This window comes from Juglans microcarpa x Juglans regia, chromosome 4D (genome assembly GCF_004785595.1).
Source record: "Juglans microcarpa x Juglans regia isolate MS1-56 chromosome 4D, Jm3101_v1.0, whole genome shotgun sequence".
Classification (NCBI taxonomy): Eukaryota; Viridiplantae; Streptophyta; class Magnoliopsida; order Fagales; family Juglandaceae; genus Juglans; species Juglans microcarpa x Juglans regia.
Genome location: NC_054600.1, coordinates 25,137,882 through 25,155,550, shown reverse-complemented (window position 1 = coordinate 25,155,550; position 17,669 = coordinate 25,137,882). Strand labels below are relative to the sequence as shown.

The following is a 17,669-nucleotide window of genomic DNA, read 5'->3' as shown; positions in this document are numbered from 1 at the left end:
CCATTCAACTCAAATGCTTAATCAAATATAACAAACAGAGCTTTAGGTTAACGTGATCCTTAGAAAAAAAAAAATTTAGGAAGTTCGCAATCCAACCATATCATTGCAGACCTAAGAGTCCTACTCAACTTGGAAGTATTAGTAATAAAATAGATTCTTTGTTGTATTTGAAATTGACAACCCAAAGTAAAATAGATTCTCTATTCTGCTTTCTTTTAATAACTGGGAGTATATGTCTAAACAATCATGATCTCAAAGAAAGATGTACAAAATTGTATAGGAATTAAGTCCAACGAGCAACACCTAGACGAAAATTCTCAAAGATGTCTAAAGTTCCAATTTAACCAATAAACATTTGAAACAAAAAAGTTCCCACAACAATTAAACCAATTGAAATTAAAAATGATATACATATTCGAGATTGTTCTAATAAAAATTACCGTCAAAGACAGAGAGACGTGAGAGAGGGGCTGCTGGCTGCGTGAGAGATGGGAGGGTTGCGTGAGACAGTGAGAATGAGACGGTGAGAGACAGAGAGGGCAGCACGTCGTTGAAAGAGGGGCTATGTGTGCGACGAGAACGGCTTGAGAGGTGAGGCCGTGAGGGGAGGTGCAACGGCGAGAGAGCGGGTCTGTGTTTCTGAAGGGGTGACAACGAGATGTGCATAGTGCAACGGCATGGGCCGTGGCTGCGTGAGAGGGCAAAGATGCAGAGAGGGTGCGAGGCAGAGTGAGAGAGTGAGGAAGAGAGGGGCGGGTTTTAGGGTTTGGGAGACCGGAGGTGCAACGGCGCCATTTAGTAATAATATAAAAATTATTACTAATAGTCTAATTAGACTAAACTCTTATATTTTAACTCCATAACTATATTAGGAATTTTGTATAAGTATAATTATAGTCTATATTAGACTATTAGTATTAGAATAAATATTAATATTAATTATAGCTATATAATATATTAGACTATATAATAATAATATTATTAGACTATTAGTATAACTATTTATTAGTATTAATTTTAGTGATTTAGTATAACTATATTAGTACAAGGATAACTATAGTCTATATTAAACTATTAGTATATATATTAGTATTAATTACAGTGATTTAGTATGACTATATTAGTATAAGTATAACTATAATCTATATTAGTTAGTTTAATTTATTATAACTATATCATTGATAGTATTATAGTGATAGTATTAATATAGTAATTTATTATAGTTATAATATTATTATAGTAATTTAGTATTAATATTACTATATCATTATTTTATATGTGATTATTTAGTATAGTGATTTATATACTAATTTATACATAGATTTAAAGTATATTACTAATAGTAATATAGTATTAGACTCTAGTATTATTATAAATATTAGTATTAGACTGTTAGTTATAGTGATTAGAATAACTATATATTAGTATTTGTTAATTGTTATAGTGAGTTTAATTTATTATAACTATATTATTGATAGCATTATAGTGATAGTATTACTATAATAATTTAGTATCAGTATTACGATATCATTATTTTATATGTGATTATTTAGTATAGAGATTATTTAGCTATATATAATATATTAGTATTAGTTATATATTAGTATAGCTATAAATAAAATGTTATTAATAGTTTAAATATATAATTTATGTTTAAAGCATATGATCAATTAAATTTTCATCTTTAAAATTAAAATTTTATTTTATAAATTATAATAACATTATCTCATATATAATTATATTAATAACATATGATTAAACAAATTACAAATGTTTATATTTAAAATTAACATTTTATGTTATAATTTTTAAATTATAATATGAAATTATTTCATATATGATATATAATTAGTGATTAATAATTATATTAATTATTATTTATAAAAATTTTAAAATATATATTATATATAAAAATTTCATATATAATTATATATTATATATAAAACTTATATATAAAAAATATTTTGTATAATATTAATTTTGTATAAAACTTATATATATAATATTAATTTTTATATTTTTTTTTCTCCAATCGGGCCGGGCATGTTCAGTTCGGTCCGATCCCGAAAACTGCAGAACCAGAATCGGATCAAGTTTGGTCAGTTTTCCAGTCACAAGAACAGGTCCCAGACTAGACCCGTTTAAAATCAGACCAACCGTTCTAGTGGGGACCGATTTTCTGATTATCTGGTTTAAATTTACACCTCTATCAGACATTCATGTAGACAATTATTAGGATCGTATTGGACAAATATTTTACTAAGCTTGAAACATGAAAACCACGACATTGTAAGCTAATTTTATGGATCAAATAAAAAAATCCAATAATCCTGAAGATAATCAAAGGGATGTTTAGAAATAATTTTCATCTCATTTCATTTTATTTACTTCTCAAACATCATTTTAAATATAAACACTTTCAAAGTAATCATTATAACTTTCCTAAAATTTTAAATAAAAAATAAAAAAAATAATTCAACCTTTTTAAATAAAAAATTATCATAAAAATATTTTAACTTTATAATAATTTTTATTCAATTTTTTTCTCATTTCTCGAAACTCAATAAATACTTAATTCAAACCATCTCAATATTATTTACTAACCATGTTACTATTATTCACAAAATTTTTATATAATCTAATTCTCTAACCATCCTCTTAGTTGTTTTGGTTTTGATAATACGTATAATAAAAGTTCTTTCAAAGATTTAAAAAATAGAGAGAAGTAAGATTGCACACCTAGGAGGCATAGAGAATTGTAATAATGTAGTCACCGACACAATATTTAGGTACAGTCTGGATAGTAAGATTAAATGGAATGGTTTTTAGTAAAAATTAAAAATTAAATAAAATATTGTTAGAATATTATTATTATTTAAAAATATGAAAAAATTAAAATTTTTATTATATTTTATAACATAATTGTTTTTATAATTTAATGCATTATATTAAGTCATGTTAATTTATTTTATAAAATTTATAACAAAATAAATAAAGATTCAAAGGAGGTATAACGGTATCATTATTTATATATAATATATTGTAAAACTGTAATGATCTTTCTATTAGTTTAATATTTTTAAACCACAAAAACAAGTTTAAAGTTTATTTTCCTATTTTAAGTTCTAATTTATTCTGTTTCTATTTATTTTAGAGGCTTTTTTTCATTTTTTAGGTTTATTCTTTGGCTCACTTTGGTTTTGTGTTTAAGCATTTTGAATTTCTTAATGAGTTTCTAAGGTCACATTTGGAAAGTGGGATGTTAAAATTTTTCATTTCTTAAACACAAAACACAAAATATATTTTAATTTCAAATTTTTAAATTTTTTCTAATTTCAAAATAAAATAATATTTTAATTTTATAATATTTTTATTCAATTTTTTCTCTCTTATTTTTTAAAATTTACTAAAATATCTTAATTCAAATTATTTCATTACTATGAATAAAATTCTCAGATCATCTTAAGTTTTAAAGAATTTTTTATTCATACGCATGTATCAGAGTTAGTCTTTAAGATATATATCAAGAATTTATTTATTATATTTAGATTTTAAGTAATGTGAATGAAAATATAAAACCTAATAATCATCTAATAATTTTTTAGATTTGTTGAGAAAAAAAAAATTTTAGATTCTATACTACGTTTGAAAGGAAGATACAGCATAGACACTCCTTTCCCGAAACGACAGTTTAGAACGACACGTGTCCCACCGGCGCCAGGCACGCGCACGCGGACACACACCCGCTCTCGCTCTCGCTTGCTATTTTATCGACAAGGCACAGCGTGAGTATTTGGCATTTCGTTGAGCCCTAAAGCTTCAGCATCAGGTAGCCATGGACAGAGAAGAAGATCCTCGTAATGGCGGCGGAAATGGCACCACCACCAAAAAGCCCAGAATTTCCGGCTTTATTACTGATTCGGAGGTTCAATCCGAATTCTCTCACCACGAACCCCGCGTAGCCCGGATCAATAATGGCAGCTTCGGGTGCTGCCCTGGGTCCGTACTCGCAGCCCAGCGCTCCTGGCAGCTCTGTTTCCTCCAACAACCTGACCACTTCTACTTCTCCGTGCTCCGACCTAAGCTCCTCCGCTCACGCGCCCTCGTCCAAACCCTAATCAACGCCGACCACATCGACGAGGTCTCGCTCGTCGATAATGCCACCACCGCCGCCGCCATCGTCCTCCAGCAAATCGGTCGCCGATTCTCCCACCACCAAAACGATGCCGTTGTCATGTTCAGCTGCGCCTTCCCGGCCGTGAAGAAATCCATCCAAGCCTACGTCACCCGCGCCGGAGGCTCAGTCGTTGAGGTTGACCTCCCTTTTCCGGTGAACTCGAACACTGAGGTCATTACCGAGTTCAGAAAAGGACTATCGAAAGCAAAATCCGGCGGCCGAAAAGTCAGGCTGGCGATAATCGATCATATTACATCAATGCCATCTGTTTTGATTCCGGTTCGCGAACTCGTTAAAATCTGCAGGGAGGAAGGAGTGGACCAGGTCTTCGTCGATGCTGCGCACGCCATAGGCAGCGTCCCCGTTGACGTGCAACAAATCGGAGCCGATTTCTACGTGAGCAATCTCTACAAATGGTTCTTCGCACCGCCCTCTGTTGCTTTCCTCTACTGTCGAAGATCGAACGCGTCCTCCTCTGAAATGCACCACCCGGTGGTCTCTCACGAGTACGGGAACGGACTCCCCATTGAGAGCTCGTGGATTGGGACCCGAGACTACACTCCACAGCTCGTTGTGCCGGCGATTACGGACTTCGTGAACCGTTTCGAAGGCGGGAGCGAGGGTATCATGAGAAGAAACCACGTACAGGTGTTGAAGATGGGGAAAATGCTCGCGGAGGCGTGGGGGACAAGCCTAGGGTCACCGCCGGAGATGTGCGCCAGCATGGTGATGGTGGGGTTGCCGTCGAAATTGTGCATTTCGAGCGACGATGATGCTATGAGATTGAGGTCGCATTTGAGAGAGAAGTATGGTGTTGAAGTACCCATATATTATCGTGCTCCCAAAAATGGGGAAGGCGAGTGTGAGCCCAAGGATAAGGATGGGTTGATAACGGGTTATGCCCGAATTTCGCATCAGGTTTATAATAGAATCGAGGATTATTTTAAGTTTAGGGATGCAATTAATCGGATTGTTTTGGAGGAGGATCTTTATTGACAAAGTTTGCCAGTTTGCTTTTGTTGGAATGAGAAAAGGTTTGCTTTGTTTCTGCTTTTTGTTTACTCTGTTCATCTTGCAATCGTGACACGCTTGTGTGAACGCACTACGATTGTTTTGTTCTGCAAAAGAGGAATGCCTTCTAAATTGCGATTCCTTGATACATACTTAGCTCTAGTGATCAATGGATGACGGATGAGTTTAATGCCACTTGGCTCTCCATGACATTCATCCGAGTTGCCATCATAGTTTTTCATCCATGAATATTATGAACTACAAACCTAATGAGATTATGAATTAGAAATGTTTTATTTTGAAGATTTTTGCTAAATCAATTGAACCTATGAAACTGATGGGTGGGAGATGTTAGTGAAAGTTAGTCACTTTGCTTGGATTGTTGTTTAAATTAAATTATTGTTTTGCATGTCATTTCATCATATTTTAGCACCTTATTAACCAGTCGGTTTATATGTATGTCGTAATGTCTACATATTTGTGGCTGTAATTTGATGTTGAAGTCATCGTTTCTCCCAATTTCCGTCCTTGCTTTTTTACATGGCTGCGCCTTTAAGTAAGAGGTCTCTATAAAAAAAAAAAAAACTCCTATATATCTATTCTTTCCTCTACTACTGACATATAGATTCTTGAATTCGATTAAAAAATCTTCATTGGTGATTGGACTGACTAGAATAATTACTAGGTGTGGTTGGGTGCAATTGACAGCTCAGGAGTAGTGAAGACTGAGTTTGTAGTAAAGAACTTTGCAAATGAGTCTATTCGGCTTGTCCATTAGCTCGGAGTGGGGGTGTAAAGCAGCAAATCCAGGGGGCATTAAAGTTGACCTTGGACCTTATGCAGGGGTATAGATGATGAAAGTTATTTGGTTCAAAAAACCTGATTGACAGAGTGCTCTATTGAGCAGGACAATGAGGCCACTGTTGGGATGTAAACAACTAAACTCGATTCTAGTTTTGTCCAGAGAACAGAGCAATCTAAATGGTAACAAATTTAGCCATGACTAGCCTACCTAGGGTAATGATTCTTGACTAAATTCTGAGACCATTGATGCAGTCACTCTGCTGGATGTCTTGAGCGGTTTTTTATATTTTTATGCACATGCCTGTGGATACCTTGAACTTTCAAGATGTTGTGTACATGAACTCTTTGATTGACATTTCACCCATATCTTGGTCAAAAATTCATAAGCATCTTTCCCTGATTCTCTCAATGTATTTTTTGGGCAGTTACTGGAGCAGAGCCTTCTATGAAATAACATTTGGGTTTGCTGATTCCTGCCGCATGACACAGTTTTGTAAACAACAGAATTTTGGTGGACAGGCAAAGGCACAGCCAGTGAAAGAGTTGCTTAGGAACCGAATAACTTTGTAAGCTGACTTTCTTGTTTGTGGCCTAATCTTTCACCGTGGTCGTACTAAACTGTATAGAGATGTCAACATTCTTTTAGCAATTCAGCCGGCTTCGACTGAATTTAATTTACGACTTTATGGAGACTCTCTGTGCATTATCAAAATATATATGGTTTTCTCCTTCATGCCGCGACATGCATTTTTCCTCTGTAAACTCCTTAAAAAAAAAAAAAAAAAAACAAAATCACCCACATATGCTGTTATTCTTTTTTTCTTGGGCTACGTTCATATATTCCTATTAGAATATGCTGTTTCCAATTGAACAGAAATTCGAAGAAATAATCAAGACAGAGTGCGAAGAAAGGAAACCACGAATACGCTGCCTCAAAATTGAAAAAAAATAAATAAATAGAGGATTATCTAAGGGTAATAAATGTGTAGTATTATGTATAGTGAAATAAAAGTGAGATAAAAGTGTGATTTGTGGTATCGCTCTAAAAAAAGGAAAACGACAATGATACTATATTGCTTAAGTTTCTTTTCTCAATTTGACTGTTCATATATATTTTATTCTATTTTTTAATTTTTATTTTATTTGATAGTTAAGAAAGTGATTATTATTGTATTTTCGTTTTATTTAATTTTTTAAAAATGTTTAAAAAATATTTAAAAGAAAAAAAGAATATAATTTGTACTAAGAGGCATACTAAGTGGACAAACTTGATGGTATAGTAATACTATTCAAAAAGAATTGAGTGACTCTTGAACACAATGAAATTAAAAAAAAAAAAAACTTATGCGTAAAAAAAACTAATAATGAAATATTATATTTATTATCATTTTTATTTTTATCTTTTCATGATACTTCGATATAATATTTAATGATAACTAAATAGTAAAAAATAACAAATGGTGAAAAGTATCGTTAATGCAGGATGAAAGAATAATGGTGGAAAGAGTTGTAAATAATATATCTCTTTACTCATTTTAGCTGCCTATTAAATTAGAATATTATTATTATTATTTTGAATTTTATTATTTTTTGTCACCTGATGTGATATTTTAAATGATTTAATAGGTTAATTACTTAAATAAAAATTTATTTAAAACATAAAAAATCAATCAACCATTAACTAAATTTGATAAAATTTAAAATGGAAAAAAAAAAAAAAAAAAAAACAGATCTTAAACTATGATGCTAAATTCGTTATTTTTTTTTAACACATTTCAGAGAAGGTTGGTTGACGATAGTACGATACCTTATTACGAGACGACTTGTTGTTTCCAACGGTTCCTCACTTCCTCTTCGTCGACAAAATAACAGTATTACTGAAGCTCGGCATGCCTGTTTTAATCAACGTTCTATTCAAATCTGTGAGAAGAAGTGTTTAGTGTTGGAAGCAGAGAGAATGGCTGAAGAATCGAGCCGTCCAACTAGGCTAATGAATTTCGTCTCGGAGGAACAGGTTTAGGGTTTTTCTCATAATCCTAGAATCTTGGATAATGATAGTTGTAGTCATGAGTGCACAAATGCCGCGCAATTAATTTAAAAAAATGAATAAATACAGGATTTATGTGAAAAAATTAATTCTTTTAATAGTAAATTTTACTTTTTTTTAAAGCGACTATACGATATTTATGCACTCTACAATTACATGTAGCATTACTCAGCATATAATGTGTGCATTGAATATTTCGCTCATTGCACACATTATATCCACGTTCAAGGCCCCTTAGACGCTGTCTCAAATGGAGATCACAGTTAATCCCAAGTCTCCACCATTACATTTACTGCCTCACAGACATTGACCAATAAGCTACGGCCTTCGACATTGGGAGCATCTCCACCATAATGCTTCTAAAATATCTAGGAAAGTTTGGTGTAAATATAAAGTAGAACTTGATGCTACATGTTTGCACCATAGACAGTTCGAGTTGTCATCAATTGCATGGTATGCACTGGACAGTTGCACGTCATCGGAATTGACCTATGCAGATTCCACCCAGATGATGCTCAGCCCAAAGCAGAAATCATTCATATTTGTTTGGTTTGGGTGTAATACATGATATGTTAGCAGGGTGTCCCTATGTTCAAAATGAACCAAAATACCAGATTTTAATGAGTATTGTTCTCTCTCTTCTTCTTCTTCTTCTTCTTCTTCTTTTTTTTTTTTTTTTTTTTTTTTTTTTTTTTTTTTTTTTTAATTTCTTCATAAATTTCTAAAATGTGGACGGCACCCCATAATTTTATCAAAAAACCCTGCGGAGAAAAACAGTAGTAACAAAAATCATCTTGGGGGTTACATAAAAAATCCCAAAACCAAGGGGTCAAAGCTATTATCAATGACCTTATTACAAGATTATTGGTCATGCAATCAAGACAATCTGGTCTAGGCTCTGTTTAGCATTGAGTTTTACTACAGAGCTGTATATAAGTTTTTATGAGGACAGTGTTACCAATTTTTTGCTAGTGAAATGTCACCTCTGGAATTGTTAGTACACGATGGTTTCTGAATGAAACCTGTTACTGTTTGTAGGAGCAGAAATCAGTTGGGAGAAAAAATTCCAGCTGCTCGTCCATTAGGTATGATTATTAAGGTCAAGCCACAAGCAAAGAAAGCAAGGTTGTTAGACCCAGGAGCTTCTGAAGAATCTTCAGTTGTGGTGAAAATCCCTGATGGCGACACAGAAAAATCTTCAGAGCCAGTGACAACCTCTAATAGTAGTAACAGTAAGTCTCCAGATGTTGGTGTAACTGGTCTAGTTTCATTCAGTAACGAAAGTGAAGAAGATGATTAGCAGTTTTACATTAGAATTTAAAGAAAAACTTATATTTGTCCAATTTATTTTCTTTTGTTGTATTGCTGCTTTTGGTCATGATAAATTTTCTGTATCAACGCAGTGTAGATGCACGCACGATATATCAGGATCGCAGGATTTAGGGGTTGATCACTGTGGTTGGTGATATTGTGTTTTATTTCCAGGATGTCATGGCATTTGAATGACTCTAATAGATATGGTGTTAGGGCCATGATTCAGCGTATGTTACGTGATTTAAAAAGGAAAAATAATAAAGATATACCCTGAGAAAGAAAACCTCCATTAGAATTGGATGATTGATGCAGACTGCTCAATGTGCTCATGGTTGGTGTGGACAAGCGAAAACAGAGCACTATGAGCATTTATCTATATTACAAAAACTCAATAATAACTTCTCCCCTGTGAACAACGAAAGCTGGTGATTCAAATGGGGAATACATGCTATACCAGGAATTTGAAAACCTTTTCTTTCTTTCCTAAGTTTTTCTCATTCCTCCACCCGAATATGCAATTAAGTTATAACCACAATTGATTACACAGAAAAAAAAAAAAAAAAAAGAAAAACAGCTACAACCATTAATAAAACATGTCTCTCTTCTCCTAGGAAAAAGAGAGAGAAGTCCCACCCTCCAAAAATTTAGATAAACAAAAAGAGTTTCAGGAAGCTCATGCAGTTGCAGCACCTGTGTGAAGCGCAACAAGGGAGGCATAAGACCCATCCTGGATATTAATCAAAGTCTCATGCTTTCCTTTCTCCACAATAACTCCATTCTTAACCACTGCAATTAAATCTGCATTCTTGATTGTGGACAAGCGATGTGCTACCACAACTGTAGTCCGGTTAACCATGACTTTGTCTAATGCATCTTGGACCACTCTCTCAGACTCAGCATCTAGTGCACTGGTAGCCTCATCTAGCAGTAATATCTTTGGACTTTTGATTATAGCACGTGCAATGGCTACGCGCTGCTTCTGCCCACCAGACAATTGCAGTCCTCGTTCACCTACTATAGTATCATAACCCTGCATTTTGCATCATGAAGAACAAATGTTTTAAGTGCTGAGTATTTGCAAATGCACCTTTGAGAAAAGAGTGCTGCAAGTTCACAGAATAATTGGTTACCAAGGAACTTAGCTCATATATGTATCAATGCAGAAGGATTGCAATTGTTGTTACCTGTTGTAATCCACTGATGAATTTGTGGGCATTGGCCAATTCTGCTGCAGCTATAATCTCTGCCTCAGTTACATCTCCTCCTTTCCCATACGCAATGTTGGCACGGATTGTGTCATTAAACAAAACTGGTTCTTGTCCCACAAGGCCCATCTGCTGCCTCAGCCACTTCAATTGCAACTTTTGGATTTCAATTCCATCAAGTGTGATATAACCTGAATCAGGATCATAAAATCTTTCCAATAATGCTATTACTGTGGATTTTCCACTCCCACTTTCTCCAACGAGGGCAACTGTCTGAAATAAGAGAGATTGACAAGAATATACAAGTTAAAGTTGATCACAGTACCAGTCACAGCAGAAAAGGGAATTCAAAGACATGATTTCAGAGAGTACTACACTACCTTTCCTGCACGAATAGCCAAGTTGAGGTCTCTGAAAATCTGAATATTTGGCCTAGATGGATACTTGAAGCTTACATGATGAAGCTCGATATCTCCCTTGACGTTATCTGGTGTCATCCCAGACTCATCACTTGGGTCTATCTTTGACTTCCTGTCTAATATTGCAAATATGGAAGCAGCTGCATTCTTGGCTTTTTGAGTATCAGTGACAAAGGAGCTTGATTGAGTAACTGCCGTGGCAGCCATGGTCAAAGCAAAGAATACCTGCAAACCACACATACATGTCAATATTAAAAGAAACAATTTGGTGCATTGAATCTGATTTCAATTTTTCCTGAAAGTTTTGAAGTATGTGTAAAAAGAACAATGGCTATTGAAGAAATTTACCTGGAAAACAGCTGAGAATGACGTTTTTCCTTCCTTAATAAACTGAGCCCCAGCATAGAAACTTGTGGCATAGACGCTAAACAGTAAGAAATTAGACATCCCAAATCCTATTCCACTGATCATGCCCTCCTTTATGCCAGCCTTTTTAGGTCCTTCACATTTCTTTTCATATAGTTGCATCACTTTCTCTTCAGCACAGAAAGAAGCAACGGTTCTTATACTTCCAACTGCATCAGTGGCTATTTGGCTTGCATCCTCATACATTGCCTGCAATCAAGTTCACCATTGATTTACCTTAAGAAAGTGAATTTGAAATTTTCATATCATTGAATATGGAGTTTATTTTGTTGCTTTTTTCTCCTCAAAACTCATATTATTTGGCACATAGCTGCAATAAAAACTGTGTCAGTTTCAGAACATACCTTTGCATCTGCACTGAATCCTCTCATGGACCTTCGTTGAGTATATCCATTGACTCCAAGCAAAGGAACCAATACAAGGATAATCAGCGCCATCTCCCAACTAGCAGCAAAAGCTATGACTAAACCCGCTATCACTGATGCAATACTTTGAACAATTTGAGCTAGTGCATCACCTACTAGAGTACGCACTGTTGCTGCATCTGCCGAAAGCCTTGCACCAATGGCTCCGCTTGAGTGCTCAGACTCATCGAACCAACCAACCTCCATGTGAACTACCTTTTCAAAACACATTGATCTGATACGTTGAATTAACTTAGAACCAGCCACACCAAAGAAGTATGATCGTGTTGGGCCTGACAGAAATGCTGCCACACCGAGGACTATAAACATTAGAGACCAAAACTTCGAATCCTTTTTTAGTTCGGAAGGTGGTTCAAAGAATGTTTTGACTACTCTCGAAATCAGCAAACCAAATATTGGGAGTACTACTCCGCTGACGGTTGCAGCCACAGTTCCAACTAGAAGCACTGGAATCTCTGGCTTATTGAGATAGGCAAGGCGTCGAATTGGGACCTCTTGTGATTTTTGTGGCACTATTGAAGAGGTATCTTGTTCTGTCACTGCAGCATCAGTTACTTCAAGTCCAGTGGGCACACCAAATGTAACTGAGAATGACTTGCGGCTGCTACTTCCCACAGATGATCCCCGACTTATGGATCGTAGGATTGAGGCTCTTTGACTTTTCTGCCGAAGACTTGATTGTCGGATACTGGACTGTCCGAAAGATTCCACAGTAATTTCAGGATTATTTTGATCATCTACAGCATGCTTTGACTCCTTATTTTCTTCTTGCAAGCGTATAAGCTGAGAGTATGCTCCATGAGGTTCCTTGAGAAGTTCTGAGTGTGAGCCTGATTCAATAGCCAAATGCATTTAGAAATATAAAACCAAATAAACTATGAAATGAGCAATTTTAAAGATTAAAATTTGATCACAACATAAAGGATATGCACCAATGATTCGGAATACAATGGCACGTAAATACCCGTAAGGTACCTTTTTCAACCATCTTTCCTCTGTGAATGACTGCTATCATATCAGCATTCCTCACCGTGCTCAGTCGATGGGCAACAATGACAGTGGTTCGGTTAACCATAACCCTATCCAATGCCTCTTGCACTATTTTCTCTGATTCTGCATCAAGTGCACTTGTAGCTTCGTCCAGAAGTAAAATTCGTGGGTCTTTCAGAATTGCTCTTGCAATGGCAATCCTCTGTTTCTGTCCACCAGACAGCTGTGTTCCGTGGTCACCAGCCATGGTATCTAGTCCCTGAAAGTAAAATTCAAAATCTTAGGAGTCAAATAATAACTTTCAGAACTTGAAGATGACCAAAGGGTCTAAAAGTGAGTGAAATTAGAACCTGAGGCAATTTATCTATAAATTTAGCAGCATTTGCAAGTTCAGTTGCAGCTCTTATCTCTTCTATGGTTGCACCGTCTTTTCCATATGCAATGTTATCCTTAATGCTGGAGGCAAACAACACAGGTTCTTGGCTGACAAGACCAATTTTCCCTCTAATCCACTTAAGCTGAAACTCCTTGAGGTTAATGTTATCTATAAGAACTTCACCAACTTGTGGGTCGTAGAATCTCTCTATAAGACTGATCACTGTTGACTTCCCACTTCCACTTTCTCCAACTAAAGCTGCAGTCATGCCACTAGGGATAGAAAGAGAAAATCCATTAAATATTCTCTCATCCGTACGGGCTGGATAGCTGAAATAAACATCCCTCAATTCTATATCTCCACGAATGTCATCCAATACTTTTCCGCTTTTGTCAAAAGCATTTATATCTGGCTGTCTTTCGATAGTCTCGAACATCTTAAATGCTGCAGCTCGGCCGGCAGAAAATGCACTCAAGGGGGGAGACGCCTGGCCTAGGGACCTGAAGCATCAATATATCAGGAAAAGGTAGAAGTAAATAAATACATAAGCCAATGGAAAGATAGAACACTTGGATTCATATGGTTTTCTGCATGGCAGCTTTTGTATATTCAGTCACATAAGCAGAAATAAGTTTTTGTTTATTGGGTTAATCGGAATAATAGAATTACTAGCATATCCACGTTCTTCTGCAAGATAAAGGAAATACAAAATGCCGCTCACATGGAAGCAGTTAAGACAGCAATGATCACGTTCATCACTTGTCCTCCAGAGTATCCTTTATCTAGTATCAACTTTGCACCAAAATACACAGCCAGCGAATAGGTGCAAAACACTACTAACATAACTGTGCCAAAACCCATTCCTGTGGCAAGACCTTCATGTACGCCAGACTTGTAAGCATGTACAAGAAATTTTGTGTAATTTGTTATAGCTTGCTTCTCTCCTGTAAATGATGCAACCTACAATGGAAGCGACGATAGATGTGTTACCATTTGCTAAAGATTGCAGAGAAAAATCATATTAGCAGTATTAAGAGGTAAGTTTTTTTTTTTGGTCAAATGTATTTGCTTTTGACAAATTGACTCACAGTTCTGATCCCACCAATTGTTTGTTCAACTACATTTGCTGCCTTTGCATAAGCACCTTGTCCCCGGGATGTCATCTTTGATATAGCTATGGCCACGGTACCACCTGCTGTCACGAGAAGAGGAATGGCAGAGCACAAGACAAGGGCAAGAAGCCACCCTCTGACAAATGCTATTATGAAGCCCCCAATGAAGGTTGATATCAGCTGTATAAATTTCCCAACCTGCAGGACAAGGTAGACTTGGTTGACTACATGATTTCATTTAGGGGCACGAGATGAACAAAAATTTGATTTATCTTCTTTTGGTTTTGATGTAATTCTGGCAGCTGTGTTATACCTTCTCACCCATGGCATCCTGTATGAGAACAGTATCACCGGACATTCTCCCAACAACCTCTCCGGTGTTAGTTTCCTTATCAAAGAAAGCAACATCTTGTCTCAATATAGCTTTCAGATACAACCCCCTTATCCGATCAGCCTGTCTCGCCCCCGTGACCATCCAACATGTCACCTCTGACAAACAAAAGACCCAAGTTTCTTAATCTTGAAGGGGTTATGCATAAAAGACTTTTCTATGGTTTAAATATGTATAATGATTTTGAGCATCAAATTTACTTACGAAGGAATGCTGCGCAACCAATCCCCAAAGCCAAGTAGACAAACTTTAGAGAGATCTATAATTTCACCAGGTGGTTAATTAGCATCTTCGTATCAACAAATAAACATGTAAAAAAAAGTATAAGCGTTCAACTACATCGCTACCCAAATTTTTTACCTCAGGAAACTAGTGAAGAATAAAATCAGAAGTTATAGCACAAATCTTTCCTGGGATAAATATTGAAGCAAACCTTATTTTATAAGCTCATGCATTGTTTTTACCTTGGAAACAATATCAACGATTTCTTTGGTGTTACTTTGGTTACTGCCAAAACTATTGATCATTTGCCCAAACAGTATTGTCATAATGGGCATGCCTAATCCACTTGCAATGGATCCAATTGTGCCAACAATCATCAACACGGTATCAGTGGAATCTGCAAATGAGAAAAGCTTGAGAAATGGAACTGTCTTGGTTTCCTCATCTTTTGTGTTATTTGGTGAATCTTGTTGGCCCCCATTGATGCCCCGATTTTTCTCTGCTACTGCCTTGCCCGTTGAAGTAGTGGCCTCATTTATATCTGTTTCGCCTTCCAGGCCAACCTCAGCCATCTTTTTACCTCGTCAAAGATACCAATATAGTCTTCAGAAGCCCAGCTACTGGTTCAGAAATACATCAAACTTAAATTGCAGCTGCAGAACGAATTTGATGGCTTAAATCAACAACTTATGGGTCAACTAGACAAGTTAAAAACTGTAGTCATCAAAATATTAGACTATCAAAAGAATGATTCATAAGAAAGTGTAGCAGGATATAAGGTGTTCTAAAGCTAGCAGCAGTCTTGAGATATGTAACAATGTAGGAATTAGCTGGTATGTTTTCCTTGAAATGATTTTAGTCATTTCCCAAGAAGAAAGAAAGCAACAGTAAAACTTTATAAAATCACCTAGCAAGTTAAGATCCTTTTGGGTATTTTGTAGATCAACACTAATCGTATCTTAATTTAAAAATATTATCATATTAAGTCAATATTGAATGAAGACTCTAGCCGATAAATTTAGAAGGTATAGATGTAGTGCTTTTATGAGTTAACACCACCCCTGAATTCGAAGGTTGTGGTGGTATAATGAGGGTTATTGAGGGGAGTGACCTGTACTTTTCGCCCGCAGCTACAAGTCAGAACGTCTTGGTTGCATCATGAGTCCTATGCTGTGGGTTGAAATATTGTAAAAGAAGAAGATACAAAATAATACTGTTTCTGTTGGCCCAAACAATACAAAGTCAATACTAAACAATCACGACCAATAATCATGGAGAGAGAATCCAATTTTCTATAAACTCCTGCGGTATACTTTTTTTAGCTCAAATATTGGTGATAACTATAAAAGATATAATCTTTCTGCCAAGATTTTTACCTGTTTAGAGATAGCAAACAGAACCAAAATTCTCTTTGTTCTTTATCAGAAACAGAAGCTCTGCAACCCTTTAACGCCTGTTAAAATCAAGATTCCTGCAAAACCGAAGTTACCAATCCAATAATCATTAGTCAACTACACGGCAATTGAAATGAACAAAACCCCACTGGTAAAGATCCAAAAGGAAAAAAGAAAATAAAAGGAGAATGCAGTTCAAAGATTAGTCCATCAAAAGAACAAACGGGTACGGCCAGAAACTATCAACTTTGAGTTTTATCATTCCAAAAAAAAAGAAAAAATCTTCCAGGGTTAGAGGTTCAAGCTAGTCGGCTAAACCTTGCAAAAAGAGATTCTGCAGAAGAACTAAATTTCTAACGCGAATGAATATATTTAAACCTGGAACCAGGTAAAGTGGTCAGTTATAAAGAAGAGCAGAGTTGTTGACTTCATATGATATTCGCTTCATACAAGGGGAAAGATACATACTGAATAAAGAAAGATTAAAGAGAGGATTAAAAAACCCCATAAATCACCTCTTCTAGAATGGTTGACGTCCTTATGAATCGCATGCACGTTGCCGCAATGAACCGTTCTTTTAGCCCCTAAGAGCGATTAATGCAAGATACATGGGATAAGTATGAGCTGGATAAACCATACGATTAGTTTTATCAGGCTCTAGTCTCAACTCTCAAGAGTAACAGATAACTCGTGACTGCTTACGAAACAAACAGTAAAACCCGTTGTTCAGTTGTTGAAAGGCATAAACACAGTCCAAGAATCCGAGCCGGAGTTTAGTCAGAGAAGGAAAAGCAACGACCTTTGATTCTCTCCCCCTTTGTCGTTCGTCTATGTCGCAATGCACGTCTGGAGAAAACGATAAATGCAGGCGCAAAAGTATCGGCTGTCAATGGGATTTATATATACGTATGAATAGCCAAAATCTCTGTTCTGGGTGTCCGATGCATTAATGGTGTTTTAGGATGTGCCGAATAAAATTTGAGTAGAGAAAAAGGAGAAAGAGTTCATTTCATACGAATGACAACACTACCATTGCACGCAATCTTCTTCATTCTATGAATCTTAACATAACCTTTACCTTTTTTTTTTTTTTTTTTGCGCGTTGCTGTATCCAACTTTGACATTTGGTGTCTGCTTAAAGAAAAAGATAAAATAAAGATACCGGTGGTCCCCACTTTTGTGGCCGGTCATCGTATTCCAGATGACTCGTGCAAATTGTGGTTTTGGGATATGTCGAAAACAATAAACAAATAAAAATCATAAAACAAAAAAATCATATTTCGGTGTTCATCTGTAAAAAATTGCAGCCAATGGTACATAAAAGAAAGGAAAAATTTATTTATTAACTTTCTATCT

At 35.6% G+C, this 17,669-nt stretch overlaps 2 protein-coding genes across 2 annotated transcripts; one reads left to right on the top strand and one right to left on the bottom strand.

Annotated features, from left to right (window-relative positions):
* The first annotated feature begins 3,793 nt into the window (after nucleotides 1-3,793).
* LOC121260585 (L-cysteine desulfhydrase-like) lies at nucleotides 3,794-6,682 on the top strand. The gene is made up of 2 exons (XM_041162527.1): nucleotides 3,794-5,211; nucleotides 6,418-6,682. Exon 1 carries the CDS (start codon nucleotides 3,836-3,838, stop codon nucleotides 5,171-5,173), a length of 1,338 nt encoding a protein of 445 aa, XP_041018461.1. The 5' UTR covers nucleotides 3,794-3,835; the 3' UTR covers nucleotides 5,174-5,211; nucleotides 6,418-6,682.
* Nucleotides 6,683-9,697: 3,015 nt separating this feature from the next.
* LOC121260940 (ABC transporter B family member 21-like) lies at nucleotides 9,698-17,355 on the bottom strand. The gene is made up of 14 exons (XM_041163030.1): nucleotides 16,829-17,355; nucleotides 16,320-16,390; nucleotides 15,162-15,572; nucleotides 14,902-14,956; nucleotides 14,620-14,795; nucleotides 14,283-14,504; nucleotides 13,916-14,154; nucleotides 13,169-13,694; nucleotides 12,804-13,077; nucleotides 11,748-12,658; nucleotides 11,326-11,592; nucleotides 10,939-11,202; nucleotides 10,538-10,831; nucleotides 9,698-10,383 (listed from the first exon to the last, which is right to left on the bottom strand). Exons 3-14 carry the CDS (start codon nucleotides 15,489-15,491, stop codon nucleotides 10,027-10,029), a joined length of 3,915 nt encoding a protein of 1,304 aa, XP_041018964.1. The 5' UTR covers nucleotides 15,492-15,572; nucleotides 16,320-16,390; nucleotides 16,829-17,355; the 3' UTR covers nucleotides 9,698-10,026.
* Between the last annotated feature and the right edge of the window lie 314 nt (nucleotides 17,356-17,669).

Bases quoted from the DNA above. Each gene is read 5' to 3' on its own strand.
- LOC121260585 (XM_041162527.1), top strand. From the start codon at position 3,836: ATGGACAGAGAAGAAGATCCTCGTAATGGCGGCGGAAATGGCACCACC.
- LOC121260940 (XM_041163030.1), bottom strand. From the start codon at position 15,491: ATGGCTGAGGTTGGCCTGGAAGGCGAAACAGATATAAATGAGGCCACT. The intron at 14,155-14,282 runs GTGAGTCAATTT...CTTCCATTGTAG, and splicing joins CAATTGGTGGGATCAGAACT to GTTGCATCATTTACAGGAGA. The intron at 11,593-11,747 runs GTATGTTCTGAA...ACTTGATTGCAG, and splicing joins GATTCAGTGCAGATGCAAAG to GCAATGTATGAGGATGCAAG.